This window comes from Macaca thibetana, chromosome 16 (genome assembly GCF_024542745.1).
Source record: "Macaca thibetana thibetana isolate TM-01 chromosome 16, ASM2454274v1, whole genome shotgun sequence".
NCBI lineage: Eukaryota > Metazoa > Chordata > Mammalia > Primates > Cercopithecidae > Macaca > Macaca thibetana.
Genome location: NC_065593.1, coordinates 61,252,016 through 61,276,529, shown reverse-complemented (window position 1 = coordinate 61,276,529; position 24,514 = coordinate 61,252,016). Strand labels below are relative to the sequence as shown.

At 52.9% G+C, this 24,514-nt stretch overlaps 2 protein-coding genes across 2 annotated transcripts in view; one reads left to right on the top strand and one right to left on the bottom strand.

Moving 5' to 3' along the window:
- ENGASE (endo-beta-N-acetylglucosaminidase) overlaps positions 1–24,514 on the top strand; it is a 639,565-nt gene that overhangs the window by 29,396 nt on the left and 585,655 nt on the right. The gene's annotated exons all lie outside the window — the stretch shown is intronic.
- DNAH17 (dynein axonemal heavy chain 17) overlaps positions 1–24,514 on the bottom strand; it is a 151,320-nt gene that overhangs the window by 19,041 nt on the left and 107,765 nt on the right. Inside the window, exons 57-71 of the mRNA XM_050764133.1 lie at positions 23,936–24,169; positions 22,652–22,816; positions 20,990–21,085; positions 20,612–20,829; positions 17,630–17,837; positions 17,194–17,309; positions 15,356–15,548; positions 14,033–14,268; positions 12,881–13,003; positions 10,978–11,182; positions 10,223–10,387; positions 9,817–9,957; positions 8,967–9,137; positions 4,168–4,290; positions 3,242–3,435 (exon numbers count right to left, since the gene is read on the bottom strand). Coding sequence (XP_050620090.1) covers positions 3,242–3,435; positions 4,168–4,290; positions 8,967–9,137; positions 9,817–9,957; positions 10,223–10,387; positions 10,978–11,182; positions 12,881–13,003; positions 14,033–14,268; positions 15,356–15,548; positions 17,194–17,309; positions 17,630–17,837; positions 20,612–20,829; positions 20,990–21,085; positions 22,652–22,816; positions 23,936–24,169 — 2,588 coding nt within the window. The remainder of the gene's footprint in view (positions 1–3,241; positions 3,436–4,167; positions 4,291–8,966; positions 9,138–9,816; positions 9,958–10,222; positions 10,388–10,977; positions 11,183–12,880; positions 13,004–14,032; positions 14,269–15,355; positions 15,549–17,193; positions 17,310–17,629; positions 17,838–20,611; positions 20,830–20,989; positions 21,086–22,651; positions 22,817–23,935; positions 24,170–24,514) is intronic.

The window sequence follows — 24,514 nt, the reverse complement described above, 5'->3', positions numbered from 1 at the left end:
CTTTACTGGGCTTTCCTTTCTGCGAAGGATCGGCCTTGTTTGCCCCGGGCACCCTTTCTTTCCCGAGGGGCCCCGCACTGTGCTCCTCCTTGGAGCAGTCTAAGCAGGTGCAGGGAGAGACCAGCCTTGGAAGGCACCCAGGGTCAACTGCGGGGGGCGGGGGGCTGAGAAGGAAGGAAGTTCGGATTAGAGCAAGGCTTTAGTGAGCCTAAACAAGTCAAAGAAAAAAGCAACTTCAGATGATATAAACACCTGTCTCTACAAAAGCCCCAGACTCTTTCTAACATGACCCCTGTAAGTCTGGGGTCAGTCGGGGTCTCTGCTAATCCTCCCATGGAGGACCTAGTGATGTTCCCATGATCTTTGGATCAGGTGTCGGCCTTTCTCCTGTGATCACAGAGGGCTGAGCTTACAGTATGTGGAAAGAATGAATCATCTGAGCTAAGATTAGTAAACTTGCTGGGTGTGGTGGCTCACACCTGTAATCCCAGCACTTTGGGAGGCCAAGGTAGGCGGATCACTTGAATTTAGGAGTTTGAGACCAGCCTGACCGACATGATGAAACCCTGTCTCTATTAAAAATACAAAAATGAGCCAGGTTTGGTGGCACAGGCCTGTAATTCCAGCCACTCAGGAGGCTGAGGCAGGAGAATCGCTGGAATCCGGGAGGCAGAGGTTGCAGTGAGGTGGAGATGGCGCCACTGCACTCCAGCCTGGGCAAGAGAGCGAGACTCCACCTAAAAAAAAAAAAATTTTTGTAAGATTTTAGTGGCCAGCTGGTCTCTGAAAGGAGGAGCAATGGCCGCATCCCGAGGGGTGAGAAGTGCTCATCCCTGGGCACGTGAACACCTGAGTGTTCGAGAGTCTGGGTTGACTTTCAGAAGGGTCTGCTCACACTCAGGCCACCCAGCGCACCTCAGCTCCTCTGGTTCAACCAGGAGTCAGCTGGCTAGTGCCTCTCCATGCCCTTGGGACTTTCTGGGGACACCTGGAGCTGCTATTCCTTTCCCTGCTCTGGCCTTTGCTGGCTTCTGTCTGGTGTTCTGAACCAGGGCCAGCCTCAGGCAAAGATGGGGAGGAGTTGCTCCTCCTGAAGGCCCCCAATTCTATTCAGGCCTCTGGAATGGACTCAGACCCCAGATGCTGTGATCCTTGTCTAGGAAGGAACTTCCAGAACATAGGAAGTCCTGCCCCTAGGCAGGAATGACTCTGGATCACCTTTGCTAATTAGTTGCCCAGGCCAAATGGTCATTGGCTATGGATGAATGAATGACACAGAAGCATGCATGCTGGGTTCCAGTCAGGCCTCACCACCTCTGACGTGGTGGCCTTGACAAAGGAGTGCTGGAGCCGGCTGGTGACAGCTTGCAGCAGACCCGGGCAGCTTGCAGCCGGCCACAGAGGGAGCACTGACACCATGGAAACTGGCACGTGCTGCGCCTCAGGGTTTGTGTTGCGCACCCGGCGGTGGTCTGGCCTGGCCTCCCAGTGCCCGTGACCTGTGAGTGTGGAAGTGGAAGTGCTCCCACGGCTGTCAATGCTTCCAACAGTGCCTGACACGAGACACCCTTGGCCAGTGCTGGCTTTGTTATTAGCCACGTCTGTTTCAACCTTCTTGCTTTTAAGGGACCCCCTCCCTGTATAATTAGGGCAGTAAATCTGCTTTGCTCCACGTCATAGAAATGTGAAACATGTCAGGGCTGAGGGATGATCTGGGCTCATGGGTGTTTGGGATGGTCCAGGCCACCGCAGAGCACACAAATGCTTCCGCCGTGGGTGGCTGTTTCCTTCTTTTAGGTGGCCAGAGTGCAGTCACACTGGCTAACTTAGGCGCTTCTCAAAAGCTCTCAGGAGACGGGGAAGGTCACCTCACCTAATCTTCTAGACGAGGAATCAGATACACACTGGGTTTTGTGACCCAAACATGCAAACATGCTGCACTTTCCCACAGGAGAGGGCGTTCCTGCTGTGATGGTCGAGGGACTTTACCTTGGCTTCTCCCAAACTCTGACCCTGCTTCCTCCAGTTCTGAGTCCGGGACGCAGCCGGCTTTCTCCCTGGACCTTGCTGCTCTCCTGCATCACAGTGACTTCTGGCTTTGTTCCGCCCCCTCCTCCCCACCACTCCCGTCCCTGTCCTCTCCTACCGGGGAAAACAAAGCAAAACAAAGCTACTGTCAGGAGTTAGGCCTCTGTCAGGAGGGAATTCTTTAGTTTTTATTTTGAGGCAGGGTCTCGCTCTGTCGCCCAGGCTGGAGTGCAGTGGCACAATCTCGGCCCACTGCCATCTCCACCTCCCAGGCTCAACCGATTCTCCCACCTCAGCCTCCTGAGTGGCTGGGACTACAGGAGGCTGCCACCGCACCCGGCTAATTTTTAGACTTTTTGTAGAGGTGGGGTCTCACTGTGTTGCCCAGGCTGGTCTCAAGCGATCCTCCCCAAAGTACTGGGATTACAGGCGTGAGCCACCGCACCTGGCCATCAGAGGGTAATTCTATTAGGGACATGAGTGTCTTTTGGGAAACCTGGCTGCTTTCAGACTACTTGGGGAAATGAAAAGGGAAGAAGCCAGACAGGCCCCAGGTGCTCTGAGGATGGAGCCCAGGCTCATTTCTGTGCTAAACGTCACCTCCTTCCTTCAACAACCCATCCGTCCAACATGGAAGGGTTTCAGGTCTGGAGAAATTGTTGGTGAAATCAGAACAGTTCTCTTGCAAACTAGCCATATTAATACATCTTTGATTGACTTTACGTTTTGCCACCGAGGTACTCAGAGTCCTCGAGTGCTGATGGTTTTGCCATTGTTTTCTCCCTCAAAACATCCTAAAAGGACCCCATTGGTATGGCCTCAGTGCACATTCATGTCCACACTTGACATCTTACTTTCAATCTAGGAGGCTCACGTGGGGAGTCTTCTTCCTATCCTGTACTGCAGGGCACCCCTCTGCAGTCAGGTTAGCGGGGGACAAGGGGTTCCCCTCATGATGCTCTGAGACATTAAGGATTAATAAGAACTCAGGACTGGAGTCTGCAGCCTGGGGTGGAATCCTGCCTCTGTCCTCAAAGAACTTTGTGTGAAATGATTTAGCCCCTCTGAGCCCTGTTTCGTTTCTGTGTAAAATGGGGAGAAGTTCAGGGGATCAACTCAAGTCCACAGAGAGTCTAGCACAGCAGCTGGGCCGAGCTTCCCTCAGGCCTGGGCCTCGGGGGCGGGGCTGCCGGCACGGCGGCGGGACACTCACTTGACGGCGTAGGTCATGCGGTCCGGCCGCATGCAACGCACCATGCACAGCTTCTGCAGGGCCGTCTTGTTCTTCCACTCCTTGGGGAAGATCTCCTTCTCGGGGGCTTCTGACTCCACCAGCTTTTTCCAGCGCTTGGCAGATCCTTCGATGTCGCTGTCCAGGTTTTTGAACTCGTCCATCTCTGAGAGGGCCTAGGGGCAGAGGCAGCAGGCCCTGTGACTCTTCCCACTTACCCGGGTCCCGAGAGCCTTCCTGTACAGTTCGTTCAAGGAGGAGAGGCCACTGCCCTCCGAGGAAACTGAGGCTCTGGGATAAGCCAGCCCGAGAGGCCGGCCACCAAAGCACGAGCTGTCCGTGCCCAGCTCAGGCATCCCAGGACAGTGCCGGGAGCCTCCTTGGTGGGGTCCAATGTGGGGACATGAGGCGTGGGAGGGACTGGGGCTGCTTCTCTAGGGGTCTCTGGAAATGAGGCCATTCTAGCTCAGGGGACAACCTTCTTCAGGTTTCTCTGAGCAGTCTCTGAGCAGACCTTGAGACTCGAGGGTCCCTGACGGTGTCCAGGAATCCGAAGAACAAAATTTTAACTTGCCACTTCCCTTACGCTGGGAAGGGGGGAGGCTGGGGGAGGGGTGGTAAGAGGCCCTGAGGCCTCTTCTGGCCCTCAGAGGATGTCACTCTCTGCTTGCTGTGTGCAGGACTCAGGGACCTAACGCATGTCACATTCCCTATAGGAATGCAGAATTATCTGTGAGCTGGTAGCCAGCCCATCTTGGTCTCCATCCCCATCTGTGGGGCCTCCTTGCTTTACTGAATTGTGTGGGCCACAGAGCCTGGTATTTTGGCCTTGTAAACATCCGCAGCATCAGCTGGAAAGGCTCCATGGGTGGAAGAAAGCACAGCGTGTTCAATGTCTAAAGACAAACCTTGATCCCGCCCCAGCCTTGGTGCTGCAGGAAGTCCACTGGGGAGACCACCCCAGCCTTAAAAGGGAACCGCAGGAGGAAATCCAGCTCCACTGGGTTCAGCTCCTTCTTCATGGACAGGACCTGGGGGAACATGGAGGTGTACACGCTTAATGCAGCCAGTAAAACCTCAGCAGCCCTGAAGATGCGTGCTGGACCCGAAGAGGAGTTCACACTCCTGGTCTGCAGGGGGCGCCCTGTTCTGCCCCTTTGGGTTGGGGTAAAGTTTTATCTTTACCTCGTCTCGCTTTTTAAGTTGTGAAATACACATACCATAAAATTGACCATTTTGGCCGGGCACAGCGGCTCACGCCTGTTATCCTTGCGCTTTGGGAGGCTGGGGGGGGGGTGGGTGTGGATCACTTGAGGTCAGGAGTTCAAGACCAGCTTAGCCAACACGGTGAAACCCTGTTTCTACTAAAATACAAAAAAATTAGGCGTGGTGGTACATGCCTGTAGCCCTAGCTACTCGGGATGCTGAGGCAGGAGAATCGCTTGAACCCGGGAGGCAGAGGTTGCAGTGAGCTGAGATCATGCCACTGCACTCCAGCCTGGCTGACAGAGCAAGACTCTGTCTCAAAAAAAAAAAAACACAAAACAGGCTGGGCATGAGGGCTCACACTTGTAATCCCAGCACTTTGGGAGGCTGAGGCGAGTGCATCACCTGAGGCCAAGAGTTCGATACCAGTCTTGAAAAAAAAAAAAATTGACAAATTTTACATTTTAGTGTACAATCCAGTGGCATTTCACATATTCGCAGCATTGTGCAACCACCAGCAATCTCTAGTTCTAGGACTTTTTTGTTATCCCTTCACCCCTTGAGCAGTCACTTCCCATCTCCCCTCGCCTCTGAGAGCTGCTCATCTGCCTTCTGTCTAGGGATGCACCCATTTTGGATGCTTCATATAGACAGAAGCACACGACCTGCCCTGTTTGCATCTGGCATCTTTCACTTAGCGTGATGCTTCCGAGGTTCATCCACATTGTAGATGTGTCAGAACCTCCTTCCCCTGTAAGGCTGAGTAATACCCCATACTTGAATATAACCACGCTGGGGTTCTCCGTTCATCTGCTGATGGACAGCACGTCGTTCTGGCTGTTGTGAATTGGTTGGCTTTGTTGTTTTTATTTTTTATTATTTATTGTTATTTTTTGAGACAGACTCTTCCTCTGTCATCCAGGCTGGAGCGCAGTAGTGCAATCTCGGCTCACTGCAACCTCCACCTCCCGGGTTCAAGCGATTCTCCTGTCTCAGCCTCCCAAGTAGCTGGAATTACAGGTGCTGCCACCAGGCCCGGCTAATTTTTGCATTTTTTATAGAGGCGGGGTTTTCACCATGTTGGCCGGGCCGCTCTTGAACTACTGGCCTCAAGTGATCTGCCCGTCTTGGCCTCCCAACGTACCAGGATTACAGGTGAGAGCCACCACGCCCAGCCTTGTTGTTGTCTTTGAGAGACAGGGTATGGCTCTGTTGCCCCCGGCTGGAGTGTAGTGCTGTGAGCATAGCTCACTGCAGCCTTGAACTCGTGGGCTCAAGTGACCATCCATCTCAGCCTTCCAAGTAGCTGGGACTACAGGCGTGCATCACCTCACCTAGCTATTTTTTTTTTTTTTTTTGTAGAGATGGGGTCTTGCTATATTGACTGGGCTAGTCTCAAACCGCCTCAAGTGATCCTCTTGCTTTGACCTCCCGCAATGTTGGGATAATAGGCATAAGCCTCAGTGCCTGGCCTCATCTGGCTTTTGGCTGCTGCGATTAATGCTGTTGTGAATGCTGGTGTACGGGAATCTGGACAGATGCTGGACACCTGTTTCCAGGTCTTGTGGGTGTGTGCCCAGAGGTGGAATGCTGGGCCATATTCCATACCATCTTGTCACTTGTGCATACTGGCCCTCTGGACCTCCTGTGGGCAGGGTCTGGGTCATTTTGAAGTGGTGTACTGGGCAGCTAACCTGGCACTCTCTGTCTCAGATGGGCAGCAGGTGGCTGGGAGCAGGGGTAATGGCCACTGCCATCTCCTCAGTCAAGTACCCAAAGGGTCTGTTTTTCAGATCCCATAGAGAGTTTCTTCCTGAGCCGGACTCTTTCTTTTGGTCACACAAAACATTCCTTGGGACCAAAGAGAATGCTTTCTGCTTTCTACCCTGGAAAATGAGGGGGAGCACTGAGAACTCTTATCCTGATGACCTCTCAGCCAGGAGAAAATCTCACAGTGAGCCTGTGATTCAGAGATTCACATGTAAAAGGAACCTTCATAATATGGACCCCATTGGTTCAGAGTTTGAGTTTGAATTAAAAGCTAGGCTTAAACTGATGCCCAACCTATTTATACAATTAGTGTTGCCCAGCCTGGGCAATATAGTGAGACCCTGTCTCTTTAAAAACATTAAAAAAAATTAGGGCTGGGTGCGGTGGCTCATGCCTGTAATCCCAGCACTTTGGGAGGCCGAGGCGGGTGGATCACCTAAGGTCGGGTGGATCACCTAAGGTCGGGAGTTTGAGACCAGCGAGACCAACATGGAGAAACCCTGTCTCAACTAAAAATACAAAAATTAGCCGGGCATGGTGGCATATGCCTGTAAACCCAGCTACTCAGGAGGCTGAGGTAGGAGAACTGCTTGAACCCGGGAGGCAGACGTTGTGGTGGGCTGAGATTGTACCATTGCACCGCAGCCTGGGCAGCAAGGGCAAAACTCTTTCTAAAAAACAGAAAAAAAAAAAAATTAGCCAGGTACAATAGTGTACACTTGTATTCCCAGCTACAGGGAGGTTGAGGCAGGAGGATCACTTGAGCCCAGGAGTTCAAGACAAGCCTGGGCAACATACTGAGACTCTCTACTAAAAAAAAAAAAAAAAAAAATTAATTAAAAAATTAAAAACTGCCGGGCGCGGTGGCTCAAGCCTGTAATCCCAGCACTTTGGGAGTCCGAGACGGGTGGATCACGAGGTCAGGAGATCGAGACCATCCTGGCTAACCCGGTGAAACCCCGTCTCTACTAAAAAATACAAGAAAATAGCCGGGCGAGATGGCATGCGCCTGTAGTCCCAGCTACTTGGGAGGCTGAGGCAGGAGAATGGCGTGAACCCGGGAGGCGGAGCTTACAGTGAGCTGAGATCCGGCCACTGCACTCCAGCCTGGGAGACAGCGAGACTCCGTCAAAAAAAAAAAAAAAAAAAAAATTAAAAACTAAAGAATTGACCAGGCATGGTGACTCACCCCTATAATCTCAGCACTTTGGGAGGCTGAGCCGGGCGGATCACGAGATCAAGAGATTGAGACCATCCTGGCCAACATGGTGAAACCATGTCTCTAATAAAAAGACAAAAATTAGCCGGGCATGGTGGCGTGCACCTGTATTCCCAGCTACTAGGGAGGCTGAGGCAGGAGAATTGCTTGAATCCAGGAGGCAGCAGTTGCAGCGAGCCAAGATCGTGCCACTGAACTCCAGCCTGCCATTAGAGCAAGGCTCCGTCTCAAAAAACAAACAAAAACACTAAAGAATTAGCCGAGTGTGGTGAGCAATATAGCAGGACCCTGTTTCTATAAAAACATTTAAAAATTAGCCAGGCACGGCAGTGTACACATGTATTCCCAGCTACAGGGAGGTTGAGGCAGGAGGATCACATGAGCCCAGGAGTTCAAGACCAGCCTGGGCAACATAGTGAGACTTTGTCTCTACTAAAGATAAATAAATAAAAATAATTTAAAAACTGAAGAATTAGCCGAGCATGGTGGCACATGCCTGTAGTCCCAGCTACTGAGGAGGCTGAAGTGGGAGGATTGCTTGAGTTCAGGAATTCAAGGCTACAGTGAGCTGTGACTGCACCACTGCACTCCAGCCTGGGTGACAGAGTGAGATACTGTCTCAAAATAGCAGCAGTAACAGCAACAACAAAAACTAGTGTTTCCAACCATACTTACGGCACAGTGTAAACAAAATTGCAGAGGGGCTGTGCTATGGTTTGAATGTGTTCCCCAAAAAGCATATGTTGGAAACTGAATCCTCAGTGCAACAGTGTTGGGAGGCGGGGCCTGAGAGGCAACTGGGCCATGAGAGCAGAGTCAATGGCTTAATGTCATGATCAATGGAGTGGGTTTGTTACACAAGGAGTTTGGCCCCTTTTGTGCTCTCTCTCGCCCTCTAGCCTTCCATCATGGGATGACACAGCAAGAAGGCCCTTGACAGATGCCAGCACTTTCATATGGAACTTCCCAGACCCCAGGACCATGAGAAATAAATTTCTATTGTTTATAGATTACCCAGCCTTGGGTATTCTATTATAGCAGCACAAAACAAATTAAGACAGGCTGTTTAATCAGTTTCAGAGAATGCAGATCTTTAAATATTTTAGCAGGACTGTATAAAACAGGAGGAATATTTGTTTATTCATACATTTATTTCTTAAGAAACATCACTCACCCCACAGTGGGCTAAGCACTAATGGAGGACTATTTACTCAGCACAACTTATATGTAAAATGACATTTCCTTGTGAAATTCTCCTTGCCACACCACCCCTTTACTAGCTCCCATTGGAATAATGTGCCAGCTTCCCGAATATTGACTAAGAGAGCCCCAGGCCTGTTCCACATCAGGCATCTCAGACTTTACAATCACCTGGGTATGTTGCTAAAATGCAGGTTTGAAATCACCAGGTTTGGGTGGGGGCCCAAGAATCTGCCTTTCCACAAAGCTCCCAGGGGTCACTGACACTGCTGGTCCACGGACCACACTAGGAGAAGTGAGGCTAGACATTACCTGAAACGTAACCTGTGCCAGGAAAATGAGTTTGTCCCTCTCGAAGAGCCCCCGGGCGGTGTACATGTAGACGGAGTAGGTGATCTCGTCCGTCAGGTTGATCACCCGCTGCTTCACCTCACTGGCAGGGGTGGTCCTCTGGATGGCTTTCTCAAACACCACGTTGAAGGCCTGCGGATCCACCACCCAGAGTCACGGAGATGTGCAGAGATGGAGCCCGCCACCACTCCCCACCACCACTCCCTGCCGCCTGTGGTGGCCTCCAGTTTGTTTTGTTTGAGACAGAGCCTTGCTCCGTCACCCAGGCTGGAGTGCAGTGGCGTGATCTCGGCTCACTGCACCCTCCGCAGTGAGGGAGGTTGCCGTGTTCAAGCGATGCTTCTGCCTCAGCCTCCCTGAGTAGTTGGAATTATAGGCATGCACCACCACGCCTGGCTAATTTTTGTACTTTTAGTAGAGACGGGGTTTCACTATGTTGGTCAGGCTGGTCTTGAACTCCTGACCTCAGGAGATCCACCTGCCTCGACCCCCCATAGTGCTGAGATTATAGGCGTAAGCCACCATGCCAGGCCATCCAGTTTGTTTTGATTGGGTTGGGGGTGCCTGGAGGCACCAGGGGAAGAGCAGGGAGGAGGGAGCAGCTCATACCCTCTCCTGGGGAGAATGGGTGTAGGACTGATGGGGGCCCCTGGCTCCCCCACTTCCAGCCCCGTCTGCAGGCTGGACCAGGTCTGCCCTCTGAGGGTGGCCCTGGCACTGCCTGATGGCTGTGCGGGCAACAGACCTGGCTGTGGAGCCCAGATGCAGCCCCACCTTGAGGGAGGCACCCAGCCCCAGCTGCAGGGCGCACCTTGAGGGAGAACTGGTAGATGGGGTTGATTTTGTTGAGGTCGTTCAGTATGAAGTAGAGCAGAGATGCCCGCTCTGCAGCTGGGCGGTAGTTCTCTCTCGCCTCGTTGATTTTAACTTCCGTGATTTTTGCCTCCACCACCTCGACACAAACAAAAGGGGTTTGAATGACACAGCAGATGGGCTCATTCCCAGCCACCAGCCTCGCTCCCTGGGAAGCCACCCAAGGGCTCTCAGCAGCAGCTGGGTGCAGGATGGGAGCTCGGGCCCCTTCTCCTGCCCTGGGCCTGCTCGGGCATGTATGACTGAAGCTGCTTTTCTCCTTGCTGGTGGGGGAGACGCCGATCGCCCGTGGCCCAGCCTCCCATGCCCCGGCTGTCAGGGCACGTCACCGAGGCAGCTCTGACCTTCTCCTCGATCTCGCTGGCTGTGTGCTTGGTGGTCTCCAGATTCTCCACCAAAGCTGTGTCTCCCAGAAAGTTCCCCGAGGCAGCCGACAGACGGGCCAGGAGCGAATCTTCCAGCTCTTTCAGAACAATCTTAAATTCGTTTTGAGACTTGGTGAGGTTCGCCTGCAAGGGGAGATGCGGTTGTCACTGCATGGCCTGGCTCTGTCCGCCGGGCACCCAGGCCTCCCTCGGGTAGCCGTGTGGCTGAGCCACGGCTCAGGCTTTGAGCAGGAGGAACGAGCTCAGGGGCTGCAAAAGCAGAGCCCCTGGAACCTCAGAGAGGCCCTGGGCCTGCTCCCAGCCTTGAGGCTTCCTGTCACGAAGACTGTAGGGGGCAGAATGGGGACAGGCGGGCCTGGGCCTCCTGAGCCCATGCACTGTGGCGGGCGGAAGGGCTGGCAGCCAGGCCATTCTTGCAGGGCAGCGCTCTGGAGCTTAGAGCCCCCTGAGGACCGCTGTGACTCATGTTCTTTAAGCAAAGCAGTCATGTGACTTAGAATTAAATTTGGGAGCTGGAAGAGGGGACAGCGGGGAAGGAAATGACCCATCCTGTCGTACGAGGAGCTGCGATGCCCCGGGACATACTGAGGCACCTTCAGAGAGAAGCAACAACACACACCGGGCTGGTGGCCCTGCTCGGGGCCTCACGGTGACCCGGCCCCCTCTGCGTGGGACGGCCCCTCCTCCCGTGTGACCGACCTTGAGGCTGTTACCTTCAGCTGTTCTAGATCTGGGCGCTCTTTGGCCACCACAGCGGCCAAGAGTTGGTCCTCGAGTCCATCCCTGGTGACCAGGAAGTTGATGAGGGTGCACTGAGCCTGCATCTCTGGCTTGTAGTGCGGGTTGAAGTACTTGGTGTGCAGGATCAGGCGGAACTTGGGGTGGTACTCCACCTCCTTGTCGCCAATCTTAATGTACCTGGGGTTAGCGGAGGAAAGGGTTAGTGGGCCTCCCAGTGGCCAGGGGAGAGGAACACAAGCACAGACCACCTTTCACCCCCGCCCCAGGCCAGGCCGCCACCTTGAGCCCTCCTTCTGGTCCCTGGAAGAGCACTGCACCTCTCCTTGTCTGTTCCTCCTCCCCGGCCTGTGACGTGGGCCCTTCTGGGAGATGCACCTGCTCTTTCCTTGGGTGGTCAGGCTCATCTTTGCAGCAGGGTTTACGCCCCTCTGGCTGCACGCTGTGCTCCTCTGGGAGCCCCGACCCAGACCCATTTGTAACATCAGTCCATCCTGGAAGCTCCCAGGACTGCAACCCGGGGTCTGCTCATCCACTGTGGGGGGTGCCTCTCTCCGACCCTACACCCTCCTCTCCCCTCTTTGTAGCTGGGCTCACTTTGAGGGGCCTCTGGCTAACTTAACCCCTCAGCACTCACACCAGGCCCTTCCCAGAGTCTAGGACCTCTGCACATCCATTTGCCACCCTGTTCTGGGTTTCTGCATGCATCTCTGCATTTAAAGGTGGCTCCTGTCAGCTCTGACATTTACGTTTTTTTAAGGTAGATTTAATTTTTTAAAATTGTAAAGTGAATAATGCGAGCTCCATGCATCAACTGATGAGTGGACAAACAAATGCGCACAGCCACACGTGGAATGTGATCCTGCCATAAAGAGGAATGAAGGACTGACACGTGCAACCACATGCATGACCCCTAAAAACATGCTAAGTAAAGGCCAGGCGCGGTGGCTCCCTCCTGTAATCCCAGCACTTTGGGAGGCCAAGGCAGGTGGATCACCTGAGGTCAGGAGTTCGAGATCATCCTGGCCAACATGGGGAACCCCATCTCTACTAAAAATACAAAAATTAGCCAGGCGTGGTGATGTGTGCCTGTAATCCCAGCTACTTGGGAGGCTGAGGCAGGAGAATCACTTGAACAGGAGGCAGAGGCTGCAGTGAGCAGAGATTGCACCACTGGACTCCAGCCTGGACGACAGAGCAAGACTCCATCTCAAAAAACAAACAAAAAATGCTGAGTAAAAAGAGCCAGACACAAAAAGACACATGTTGCTTAATTCTATTCAGAGGAAATGTCCAGAATAGGCAAATCCACAGACACAGAAAGCAGACTAGTGGGTGTCCAGGGCTCAGGAGGGAGGGGGAATGAAGAAGAACAGTGGGTGTCCAGGGCTCAGGAGGGAGGGGGAATGAAGAAGAACAGTGGGTGTGGGGCTTCCTTTCGGGGTGCTGAAAATGTGCAACTGGACAGATGTGTTTGTACAACATTGTGAGTGTACTAAATGCTCTTGAATTGTGCACTTTAATATGGTTAATTTTATGTTGTGTGAATTTCGTGTGAATTTTTAAAGGTAATGCAGTCCCAAGATTTGCAAAATGCCTAAGAACAGAAAGAAGAAAGACATCACCTCCTAGCCTCACCGTCTGGAGGTGATCACTGATAAAACGGTGGCGGAGATGTTCCTAATGGGGATGTGGCCCCTTTCCAGTCTTTCCTCGGGAGCTGGGGGCTCCTTCCCTCCAGTCGGCATTTTGTCAAAGCCTCTGCTACTTACCAGGGAAGCAAAGGGCATTCCGGGCGTCTTCCCTACATGCACATGCCCAGGCCTCGGGCCCGAACATGTTTACGTGGCTCAAGCCACGGAGATGGAAACAACTCACTTTCCCTTTTTAATTGTGTTCCTGCCCAGTAGAGGGTCCAGCACGGGGTCCACGGTTTCGCCGATGTTCTCAATGAGCAAGGTGTCCCCTTCCGAGATGGCCTGCTCGATGACATCCAGGTAGCTGCGGGCACAGCACGGAAGCTGGTTCACGGCAGAGGGCCTCGTGATGGAGCGGTGCGCGCCCGCGCCGACCAGCAGCCCCTGCCCTCCGAGCGAGACGGCGCCAAGCGAGTGGTGACCTAGGAGCCCACAACTTGTTCCCAACAGCTCACCCTTTCCTGAAAGGAGCCGAGGGGCTTCTTTGTAAACTGCCCCTGTGCTCTTATGGGAGTGGAGATGAAAATGGAAAGTTTTGCTTTGTTTTGTTTTTTGAGACAGGGTCTCATTCTCTCACCCAGGCTGGAGTGCAGTGGCGTGAGCAGGGTTCACTGCAACCTTGACCTCCCAGGCTCAAGTGATCCTCCCATCTCAGCCTCCTGAATAGCTGGAACTACAGGACTACAGGACTACAGGACTACAGGCTCATGCCACCACACCCAACTAGGTTTTTTTTTTTATTATTTGGAGAGATGAGGTCTCACTATGTTGCCCAGGCCGGTCTCAAACTCCTGAGCTCAAGCAATCCTCCTGCCTTGGCCTCCCCAACAGAGTGCTGAGATTACACGGATGAGCCACTGCGCCCGGCCTGGAAGCAGCTTTGAGTAGCTTTATGGCCACAGAGGCAAATGTTTTCATAGCCACACGCCATTGGATTTTCCAGCACCGCTAGGAAGACAGGGCGTCACTGTACCTGTGTCGTTTAACAGCCATTGTTTCTCATCTGTGATGAGAACACAGACCACAAGACCCAAGAACGTGACCACCTCAAGCCTCCAGCCAGCAAATGGCCAAGTGGGAGGCAACCCCCGGCCTGAGCCTCCGTCTCACTCTCCTTTCCCTGCAGGAGCAGCGGGTGATGGGGACAGGGGAAGGGAAAAGAGCTCCTAATTTCATTCTTTACTACTGCTGCTGTTCCCCGGGGTCAAATTTAAAACCTGTGGGCTAGTACTTATATTTAAAGACCCACCCATCCATGGAACCAATTTGAAATGCCTAAGGCATGCTTCCGAGCAGTGGGGGGCTTTGGTCCAGGTCCTGCGCCTGCACACACCTCTTCTGTCCCAGGCGGATGGCTTTCAGTTCACTGCTGTATTTGTTTTTGATCCACTTGATTCCTTGGAGCTGGGCGTCCACAATCAGCGGCCACCGCTCGGTGTTGCACAGGATGGTGGCATTCTCGGTGGACGTGCGGTCGCTGGGGAGGCCCTGGTTGTTCCAGGTGGCCACGTCCGCATCATCTGTCAGCAGGCTCAAGGGATCCAGGCCATTTGTGATCGGGATGGGGACCTGCCCAGGGAGGCACACTTTCTTAGAAGGGGTGATGCGACCTTATTACTAGAAAACAGCTCTCCAAATCATGCTGTGTCTGGTGCTGCGGTTAGGGGTGGACCAGCCGGACGACCTGGGAGAAGCCAGCCATTTCCATCACTCTGGACAGAGCAGCTTTGTAACTCGGCCAGAAACGACGTCAGCACAGCAACACTGGGCCATGTTCTTTTTTTTTGCCCCCAGACAGAGTCTTACTCTGTCACCCAGGCTGGAGTGCAGTGGCGTGATCCTGGCCCACCGTAACCTCTGCCTCTCAAGTTCAAGAGATTCTCCTGACTTAGCCTCCCAGGTAGTTGGGATTACAGGTACCCACCAACACACCCAGCTAATTTTTGTAGTTTTAGTAGAGACGAGGTTTTACCATGTTGGCCAGGCTGGTTTTGAACTCCTGACCTCAGGTGATCCGCCCGCCTTGGCGTCCCCAAAGTGCTGGGATTACAGATGTGAGCCACCACGCCCAGCCTACTTTTTGTATTTTTAATAGAGATGGGGTTTCACCATGTTGGCCAGGCTGGTCTTGAACTCCTGACCTCAGGTGATCTACCCACCTCAGCCTCCCAAAGTGCTGGGATTACAGGCGTGAGCCACCGCGCAATGCCACTGGGCTACATTCTTATCCCCAAAGGGGCCTGAGCCTCATCACAGAAGTCAAGGTGCCGTGTGGCTCGTTCTGCCCTGCTGGGACCTCCCCAGATTTCCTGAGTGATGAATAGGACTCCACTTTTTTTTTTTTTTTTTTTTAAAAGACTAGGTCTTGCTCTATCATCCAGGCTGGATTGCAGTGGTGCGATCTCTGCTCACTGCAACCTCCGCCTCCAAGGTTCAAGCGATTCTCCTGCCTCAGCCTCCCCAGTAGCTGGGATTAAGGTGCTCCCCACCACATCTGGCTTTTTTTTTTTTGTATGCTTAATAGAGATGGGGTTTCACCATGTTGGCCAGGTGGCTCATGAACTCCTGGCCTCAAGTAATCCGTCCGCCTCGGCCTCCCAAAGTGCTGGCATTACAGTCGTGAGCCACCGCGCCTGGCCAGGACTCCACTCCTTACCTTTAAGTTATGTATGTAAGGGATCCAGAATTTCTCCATCAGCTCATTCCGGTATTTCTTGGTGAAGTAGCCCACGTAGGACACGAAGGCAGAGATGAGCAGGACGTCCCCACACAGCGTGACCCCCTGGCTCCTGAAGTTCTCCACAGACTCAGCCCAGCGGACATTTTCTGATGCTAATCCCCCCACCAGCCTGAAGCGGAACGAGAGAGAATAAAACATATTTGCACCGGTGAAAGGACTGGACCAGACAAGCCTCCACCTCTGCACCTCTGTGAATCTTCAGAGTTTCCCGTTGGCACCTGGCTCAGTGGCTCAACGATGAAAATGCTTTTGGGGAGTTTTGGGGAGGAAATGCTTTAGAGAAGCCCAAATCGTGTTTCTTGGCTAAGCGTGGTGGCTCACGCCTGTAATCGCAGCACTTTGGGAGGATGAGGCAGGTGGATCACCTGAGGAATTTGAGACCACTCCGGCCAACATGGTGAAACCCCGTCTCTACTAAAAATACAAAAATTAGCTGGGCGTGGTGGCGTGCATCTGTGGCCCCAGCTACTCAGGAGACTGAGGCACAAGAATTACCCTGGAGATGGAGGTTGCAGTGAGCCAAGATCATGCCACGCACTGCAGCCTGGGTGACGGAGTGAGACTCTGTCTCCAAAAAAAATTAAAAAAAAAAAAAAAAGAAAAAGACATGCAGGGTGTCAAGGCTCAGAATGAAAACAAGCACAGGAAATACCTCATTGATAATTTTTATATTAGTTACCTGTTGAAATAATATCTTGGATATTTGGGGTTAAATAAAATTATAACTATTTCTTTGTACTTAAAAATGTTTTTTTGTAGAGATGGGGTGTCACTATGTTGCTCAGGCTGGTTTCAAACTTTCAAACTCCCACCTCAGCCCTCCAAGTGCTGGGACTACAGGTGTGCACCGCCATGCCTTTTTTTTTTTTTTTTTTTAAGACAGTTTCACTCCTGTTGCCCAGGCTGGAGTGCAATGGCATAATCTTGGCTCACTGCAACCTCCACCTCCTGGGTTCAAGTGATTCTCTTGCCTCAGCCTCCCAAATAGCTGGGATAACAGGCGCCCGCCACCACACCCAGCTAATTTTTCTATTTTTAGTAGAGATGGGGTTTCACCATGTTGGCCAGGCTGGTCTTGAACTCCTGTCCTCAGGTGATCCACCCACCTTGGCCTCCCGAAGTGCAGGGATTACAGGCGTGAGCCACCATGCCCGGCTTGCCTGGCTAGTTTTGGTATTTTTAGTAAGATGGGGTTTCATCATGTTGGCCAGGCTGGTCTTGAACGCTGACCTCCCGTGATCCACCTGCCTCAGCCTCCCAAACTGCTGGGATTACAGGCATGAGCCACTGCACCCAGCCAGCCTCTGTACTTTTTAAATGTGGCTGCTGGAAAAGTTAAGGTGACACATCCACATCTGGCATTATGTCCCTAGTGGACGACACTACTCTGGAGTCCCAAACCGTGATGTAATCCGTGAAATGACTGTCTGCTGGCTGCAAAGTGACCCTGGAAGCCACGTGGTGGGTGACAGTGGGTTATGACCAAGTAATGCCCCTGGAGCAAGCCCCGTGGGACCCAGTGTCCCAGGCCGGCGTGGGTTACTTGGAACCACGCGATAGGCCATATTTTGTGGAGGCCCCTGACTATGCAGGAGGCCAAGGTTTATCCTAATTACTTTGAGCTCAAGAAGTCAAAGTGGCAACCTGGCTGCTTCCACCTGGACTTCCTCCTCTTCCTCCCAAGGCAGTTGTGTGGGCTTGTCCCTTTTCAGGGGTCTGAGAGCAGGAGGGTGGTCTCGGGGAGGAGCCAATACCTGTTCGCCAGTAAGATCACCCTGTTCGTGGCATCGGCCTCCTGCTGACACTTGATTTTCTCAGCCGTTGCTTTTTCAAACGCTGAGGTTAGGTTGCTCAGGTTGGCGTTAAGTTCCTGCAAAACCAAGTTGGAAAGCTGCTGGAAAACCCCACGAGGCATCTGTAGCACGCAGCAGCGGCAGCAGGGCTGGGTCCTGTGAGCATTGAGTGTCTAAGAGGCTCCCATAAAGGCTGAGAGCCCTCTGGAGCATGGAGGCCAAGGACACCAAGCAGCTCCCGGCACCGTCTGGCCCCTGCCTCTGCCTGCATCCTCTCACGCTGCTGAATAATTCACGACGGCGGGCCGTGCCAACCCATTTTAAACAGAGATATTGACCGGCAGCGCAAGCAAGTGGCTCTGGTGTTTCACAGAGACGGGAGCGAGCCGGCACTTACGGCAATCTTGTTTTTGATCCGGGACAGCTTCTCTTGCGCCTCTGCCAGCTCTGCATTAGCCTCCTCCAAGGCCTGCCTCTTGGGCGCCACGTCGCAGTAGACCTCGTAGAAGCGGACGATGTTGATGCACCAGGAGCAGAGGCCGGCGGCGGCCGTGGACTTGGAGCGGATGAACTCGGGGTCGAACGTCGGGTTGCCTTGGTAGGGCCTAGCGAGAGAACACCAGTGGGCCGGAGTCGTCACCCTGTCCTGCTCCGGCAAAATGGGCCCAGAGAGGCTGAGTGTCTTGCCCAGGGTGGCACAGCTCTGGAGGGGCAACGCTGGGATTCACACAGTCAGGCTGGCCCTAGAGGTCATGCCCCACTGGCTCCACTCTGCCACTCCCATTGCCCCACAGTGGCATTGCCCAGTTTTCCAAGTCGGGCACCAGGAGACTAAAACTATAAGGTTAAGAGGGATGAGACGCAGAAGAGATGATGTGGCAGGTGTTATACTTTGGGGGATGGTACAGTGACCAAGAAAAATGCCCACAGGTGCAGCTTAGGCACTGTAGAAACTAGTGTTTTTAAAAATGACACCAACATCATTATATATGAACTGAACTGCCTGCAGAAAGAAATCTGAATGGATAATTCAAAATGTTCATTGAAACGTGATTGAAATTGAGGTTGGGAACAGAGCCCATCATTTCTCGCTCTGGTCTACTTATGCTTTGTGTAGGCTAATATTAAAATGAGCGTGCATCTCCCAGACACACACCACACCGTGTGGGCAGAGAACAGTGCAGAAGCTTGTGGGGTGATAGGAGGAGGCATTTATTGAGGCCTCATTTATAACAGCAAAACAAAAACAGCCTAAATACTCAATGAAGCAGGAAGTGCTAAGTAAATTATGATTCCCGTATGGTAAGATCATACATACAAAAGTTAAGAAAATCATATTTATTGGGTTTTTTTTTTTTTTTTTGGAGACAGGGTCTCACTGTGTCGCCCAGGCTGGAGTGCAGTGGTGTGATCACGGCTCATGGCAGCCTTATCCTCCTAGGCTCAAGCGATCCTCCCACCTTAGCCTCCTGAATAGCTGGGACTATAGGCACATACCACCACGACTGGCTAATTTTAATTTTTTTTTGTCAAGACGGGGTCCTCTTTGTTGCCCAGGCTGGTCTCGAACTCCTGGGCTCAGGTGGTTCTCCTGCTTTGGCCTCTCAAAATGCTGGGATTAAAGATTAAAGGTGTGGGCCACCGTACCCAGCCTTGAAGTGTTTTATTGTTTTTGTTTTTGAGATGGAGTCTCACTCTGTTGCCCAGGCTGGAGTGCAGTGGTGTGATCTTGGCTCACTGCAAGCTCCACCTCCCAGGTTCAAGTGATTGTTATGCCTCAGCCTCCTGAGTAGCTGGGACTACGGGCATGCACCACCGTGCCTGGCTAAGAAGTGTTTTTAATAACATAGGGAAAAGTGTTGGTTTTTTTTTTCTTTTTGGTGTGATAATATTAAGTAAAAAAAGTAGAATAAATATATGTGTACAGTATTATCTTTTTGAGATGGAATCTCACTATGTCGCCCAGGCTGGGTGCAATGGCGTGATCTCGGCTCACTACAACCTCTGACTCCTGGATTCAAACGATTCCCCTGCCTCAGCCTCCTGAGTAGCTGGGATTACAGGCATGCGCCACCACACCGGGCTAATTTTTGTATTTTTAGTAGAAACGGGGTTTCACCATGTTGGCCAGGCTGATCTCAAACTCCTAACCTCATGATCCCCCTGCCTAGGCCTCCCGAAGTCCTGAGATTACAGGTGTGAGTCACAGCGCCCAGCCCAGTATTATTTCAACTATATATTAAAAAACAAAAACAAACAAAAAAAAAACCTTAGAAAAAAGACGGAAAAGAAATAGATCAAATGTTGATTGGCGGTGGCACACCCTGGTGTAGCCCTCCAGGCGTTCTTGTTGGTTTCTCTTATACTTTATTCTTTACTTACAAGATGTCTCACAGCAGTCCCACCCTCTTCCTCCCACATGGAGCTGAGAGGTTTTGGGGTCCTAGCTGGGGTCACTGGGGTCTGGTCTTTCTCAGTCTGGGCACCCTGAAGTTGGCCTCCTAGGGGATGGCCAGTGAGGAGCCACACGGGGTGGGGAACAGGCTGGGCACTTACAGAGTGGAGCACCCCAAGAATGCCAACGTGTTGACATTTACGGGATGAAAGGCGGAGTCCCCATGGCACCCTTCCCAAGTCCCATGGCTCATCCCAGAAGGAGCCATTGCCAGTCCTGCCCCTCCAGATGTAGGACCTTTACAGTCAGGCCAGCAAAAGAAAGATGCATGGCAGAGCCCCAGGCCTGTGGCCACTCGCTGTGCGTGCCTGTGTGCATGTGTGTGCACACATGTGCATCTGTGCACATGTATATTTTGTGTGTACTGCATTCATGTGTACACATGTTCATGTGTGCATGCATGTGCATGCTTGTGTGTGTACATGTGTATGTGAGCACGTGTGTGCACTTTCTGTGCACTGCATTCATATGTACATATGTGCATGCATGTTTGCTTATATGTACACATGTGTGCGCATGTATGTTTTGTATGCGTGCACTGCATTCACGTGTACATGTGTGCACACATGTGATTATACATGTGTATGTGTGCACATGTGTGCATTTTTTATGTGTGCATGTGTGCATTGCATTTGTGCTCACATGTATTCATGTGTGCAATACATGTGCTCATGTGGTCAGCTGCTCTCACAGGGGCTGACCTCTGTGGGGCCTGGCCGGCCTCTCTCTCAGACCTGTGGCCTGAGGGTTCCCACTGCTGAGCTTGTCAGCTGTGTTCTTGGGGTGCTGTATGGGGAAGGGGTTGCCTAGATTTTGAGCCACAGGCCCCAGGAGCCTGAGGCCACACTTCACCCTCAGCACCCTGCCTTGGCCTGATGGAGAATCGGAGGGAAGCCCCAGCCGCAAGGCCCAGCCCCGACTCACTTGAAGGCCTTCAGGCAGGCCTCGGGGATGTGCTCCTTGTCGAACTTCTTCAGGGAGTCTAGGAAGGTGTCCACCTTGCCCATCATGATCTTGGCCGCCTTCCAGCTCTTGTCCTTGGGGATCCTGCCCCCAGGTGCGGTCAGAATCATGACAGCGGCGGTGACGTTGACCACGGCATCTGGGGGGGACCCGAAGGACTTCAGCTCTGTCAGGTTGTTCTGCAAATGACAGACAGGATGGGTCCGACGGGAGTTTGGACTGGGTCCTCGGCGATGCCCCAAGGAAGCCGCCGTGAGCGCGTCACCACCCATGCCAGCAGTGAAGGCCGCTTCCTCTCCACCCAGGCCAGGGGTCCCCTTTCTTTCCCTCCCCCTTTACCTTATTCAGAGTGTCCAGAGCCTCCTGGGCTGCCAGTAGGGCCGGTTCTGCTTTGGCCAGATCCGTTTCACAGGCCTTTTGCTTCTCGGTGACATTCTGGAAGGAAGATGGACAGGAGAGGTTACTGCAGGTCTGTCCATCTACCTGTGGGGGCGTGTACGTGCATGTGCGTATGTGTGTGCATGCATGTGTGTGCATGAGTATATGTGTGCATGTGTGTGCATGTATGTGTATGTGCATGCGTGTATGTGCATATGTGCATGTGTAGGCAGCAGTGGTGAGGGGCGGCCCAGGCCCCAGCAGGTCTGAGCTCCACAAAAGAGGCTGCCCCTCTGGCTACCACTCACATTTGCTGCGTTTGCTGACTGAGCTCCTTTGCCAACATCCCTCCGTGTGTACTTGGCCCTTGTCTGGAGCCCACCATCCTCCCTGCCTCCTCTGCTCTGCCCCACAGCGCTCAGGGCAGAATGAGCAATGCCTTGGCAGTTGGGTGGGATTCTTGAGTTCCAAGATGGGAGGGGAAATCCAGGGGCCACCCAGACCACCCTGACTTTGCAGTCTTATTGTTTCTGGGGCTGTTTCATAATCCATCCAAAATGGAACATCTCAGAGTATATAGCTTACCCCCTGCCCCAAGAAAGTAGCGACTCCTTCATCCATGCACATACTCATTCATTCACTCAGGAGACAGAGGGCAATGACTGGAACGCTCTTAAATAATTACCCAGACGTGGGACTGACGACAAAAAAAGCACCCAGGGAGGGGTGATGAGAAGCTACGCCACTGATGCGGTGACCTTCAGGCTCCAAAGATGAAGACACCCCCCTAAGCAGTGGATCTCAACCTCAGCCACCCCCAAAACCAGCAAGGAGCCCACCCGAGGCCAGCAACGTCCTACCTTCTGTGGCGGGGGTAGGGGGTCTGGTGCCGCACGTTTGAGGACCAGGCTCCAGCCAGGTCTTCTCAACCCCTCCCATGCTCATGGATCGCAGGCATTTCGTTAACATGCAGGCCCTATTGAGCAGAGCTAAGCTGGGGCCCGAGAGCCTGCATTTCTCACAAGCTCCTGGTGAGGCTGCCACCGTGGGCTGAGGGCTGAATGTTGAGGAGCTCGGCCACAGGGATGGGCGTTAATTTTTTTTTTTTTTTTTTTTTGAGACGGAGTCTCGCGCTGTCACCCAGGCTGGAGTGCAGTGGCCGGATCTCAGCTCACTGCAAGCTCCGCCTCCCGGGTTCACGCCATTCTCCTGCCTCAGCCTCCCGAGTAGCTGGGACTACAGGCATCCGCCACCTCGCCCGGCTAGTTTTTTGTATTTTTTTTTTTTAGTAGAGACGGGGTTTCACCATGTTAACCAGGATGGTCTCGATCTCCTGACCTCGTGATCCGCCCATCTCGGCCTCCCAAAGTGCTGGGATTACAGGCTTGAGCCACCGCGCCCGGCCGATGGGCGTTAATTCTAAGGAAAGCCTGCCTCTGAGTGGGGGTCCTCACCTGGGAGAGACTCCTCCTTCGGGGTCCCACTGGTTTAGGAACCTTGTCCTTCTATGTAAGTCTCAGCCTTTCCTATGCCTGTCGGTGGCACCTGAACGCATGGGGAAGCTCAGGAGGCCTGGCCAGCGCAGCAGCCGTCCTGAGGCCACGCTGGGCTGCCTTCACCTACCTTATTGATGACCTCGACCTTGACTTCTTCCTCGTCAGCAATGGCCTTCTCTTTGCTGACCTTCTCGGTCTCGACGCCGACCACCTGGATCAGTTTATCTGCACTCTCATTCTTCTGCTTGAGCTCAGCCTCCTGAATCGCCAGCTTCGCTTTCAAGTCATCCACCTGGGGAAGGAGAAACCAAGAAACAGCAAGCATGGGCCGCAGCCAACATACGCCGCCCTGCACTGGGCAGACGAGGGGTGGGAGCCACAGAGGGGCAGAACGGCAGGGCTGTGTCTTACGACTCCCAGTGACTCGGTTTGGAGAGTCTTTTCAATATCTTAAAAGCAGGTATTGAGCTCTGACTGTGTACACAGGGTCACAAGTATGAGACATTCCTGGTGCTCAAAGGAGTTGGCAAGGTGACTGAAAAGAAAAATATCAGCTGCAGCCCGGGCAACAGAGTGAGACCCTGTCTGTATAAATAATAATAAAAAATATAGCCAGGCATGGTGGCCTGCACCTGTGGTCCCAGCTACCTGGGAGGCTGAGGTGGGAGGATCACTTGAGCCCAGGAAGTTGAGGCTGCAGTGAGCCATGATCGCACCACTGCATTCCAGCTTGGATGACAAAGCGAGACTCTGTCTCAAATGCCAGCTGAGTTGCAGTGCTGAGCAGGGCTGGCCAGGGCCTCTCCAGGCTGGTGGGAGAGTGACAGCGAGAGTTTGTGGAGGGGGCAGGGGTGCGAAAGCTCCCCCGGAAGCGAATGGGAGGCGCCAGTCTGTTCACAACTCCAGCAGGGAGGTGGCAGCTGTTTTCAGGCCCCCTCACAGGTTGTCAGTGGTGGGCAATAAAGATGAAGGACTGGGACTGCATGATGGAGGAGGTCTGAAGCAGGCAGAACCCTTACATATCAACACAGCATGAAGGAAAGGATCCAGGGAGGTTTTTGAGCCGGGCACCATGGTATGAATGGCACTTATGAATGAACAGATGCATATTTATTGACCACATTGGGCATGATGATCAAATCTCACCACACATGGGGCAGATGCCATCCCCTGTGTAATGTGCCCTCTGTATGATCAACATTGTGAAAGTATTTTGAGCCTGTTTTTTCGTTACGACAAGTATACTAACCCTGGCCTAGGAGTGAATGCTTCTCAAAGGCAGGAGGCTCATCTTACTTTCGGCAGTGCTGAGCCCCGGTGTGACCAGCCCGTAGAAGCCTGTGACAGTAGCGGCTCCCGCGAGGCCTCCGGGGGACGGCACAGGAGCTGGCAGCTGGCCCCCCTCTCCTACCTGGGAAGCTGTGCTCTGCAGCTTCATCAGGCCATTCTCCAGCCTCTCGATTTTGGCAACAAGCTCCATTCTCTTCTTGGCCAGCAGGTTCTGGTAGAGTTTGATCTGCTCCAGAAAGGTTTTGGGTGTGGTGTAGTTGTAGCGCCTCTCAGTAGCCAGGTACACCCTGGACATCTCGTTGACTGTGGTGTGCACGTAGGACATGAAGAAGCTGATGGAGGCCTTGACTTCCCGCTACAAAGAGGAGACAGCCAGTCATCCCTGGGAACCCATCCTGCAAATCAGCAAAGTGGAGCTCCCCGGACTCACCAGGAGCCCTGGACAAGGTGCCCCGAGACCAACCTCAGTGTCTTCGACTGCCCAAAGGGGCTCCTGAAAGCAACAGATCCTGGGGCTCTTGTGGGCATTGCACCATGGAAAGGTTTAGCTCAGTGCCCAGGACACAGCGGAGCTTATTATCATTATCTCTGACACACACACGCATACAGGAGTTTGAGACCAACCTGGCCAACATGGTGAAACCCCATCTCTACCAAAAATATAAAAAGTTAGCCAGGTATGGGGGCGCACATGCACATA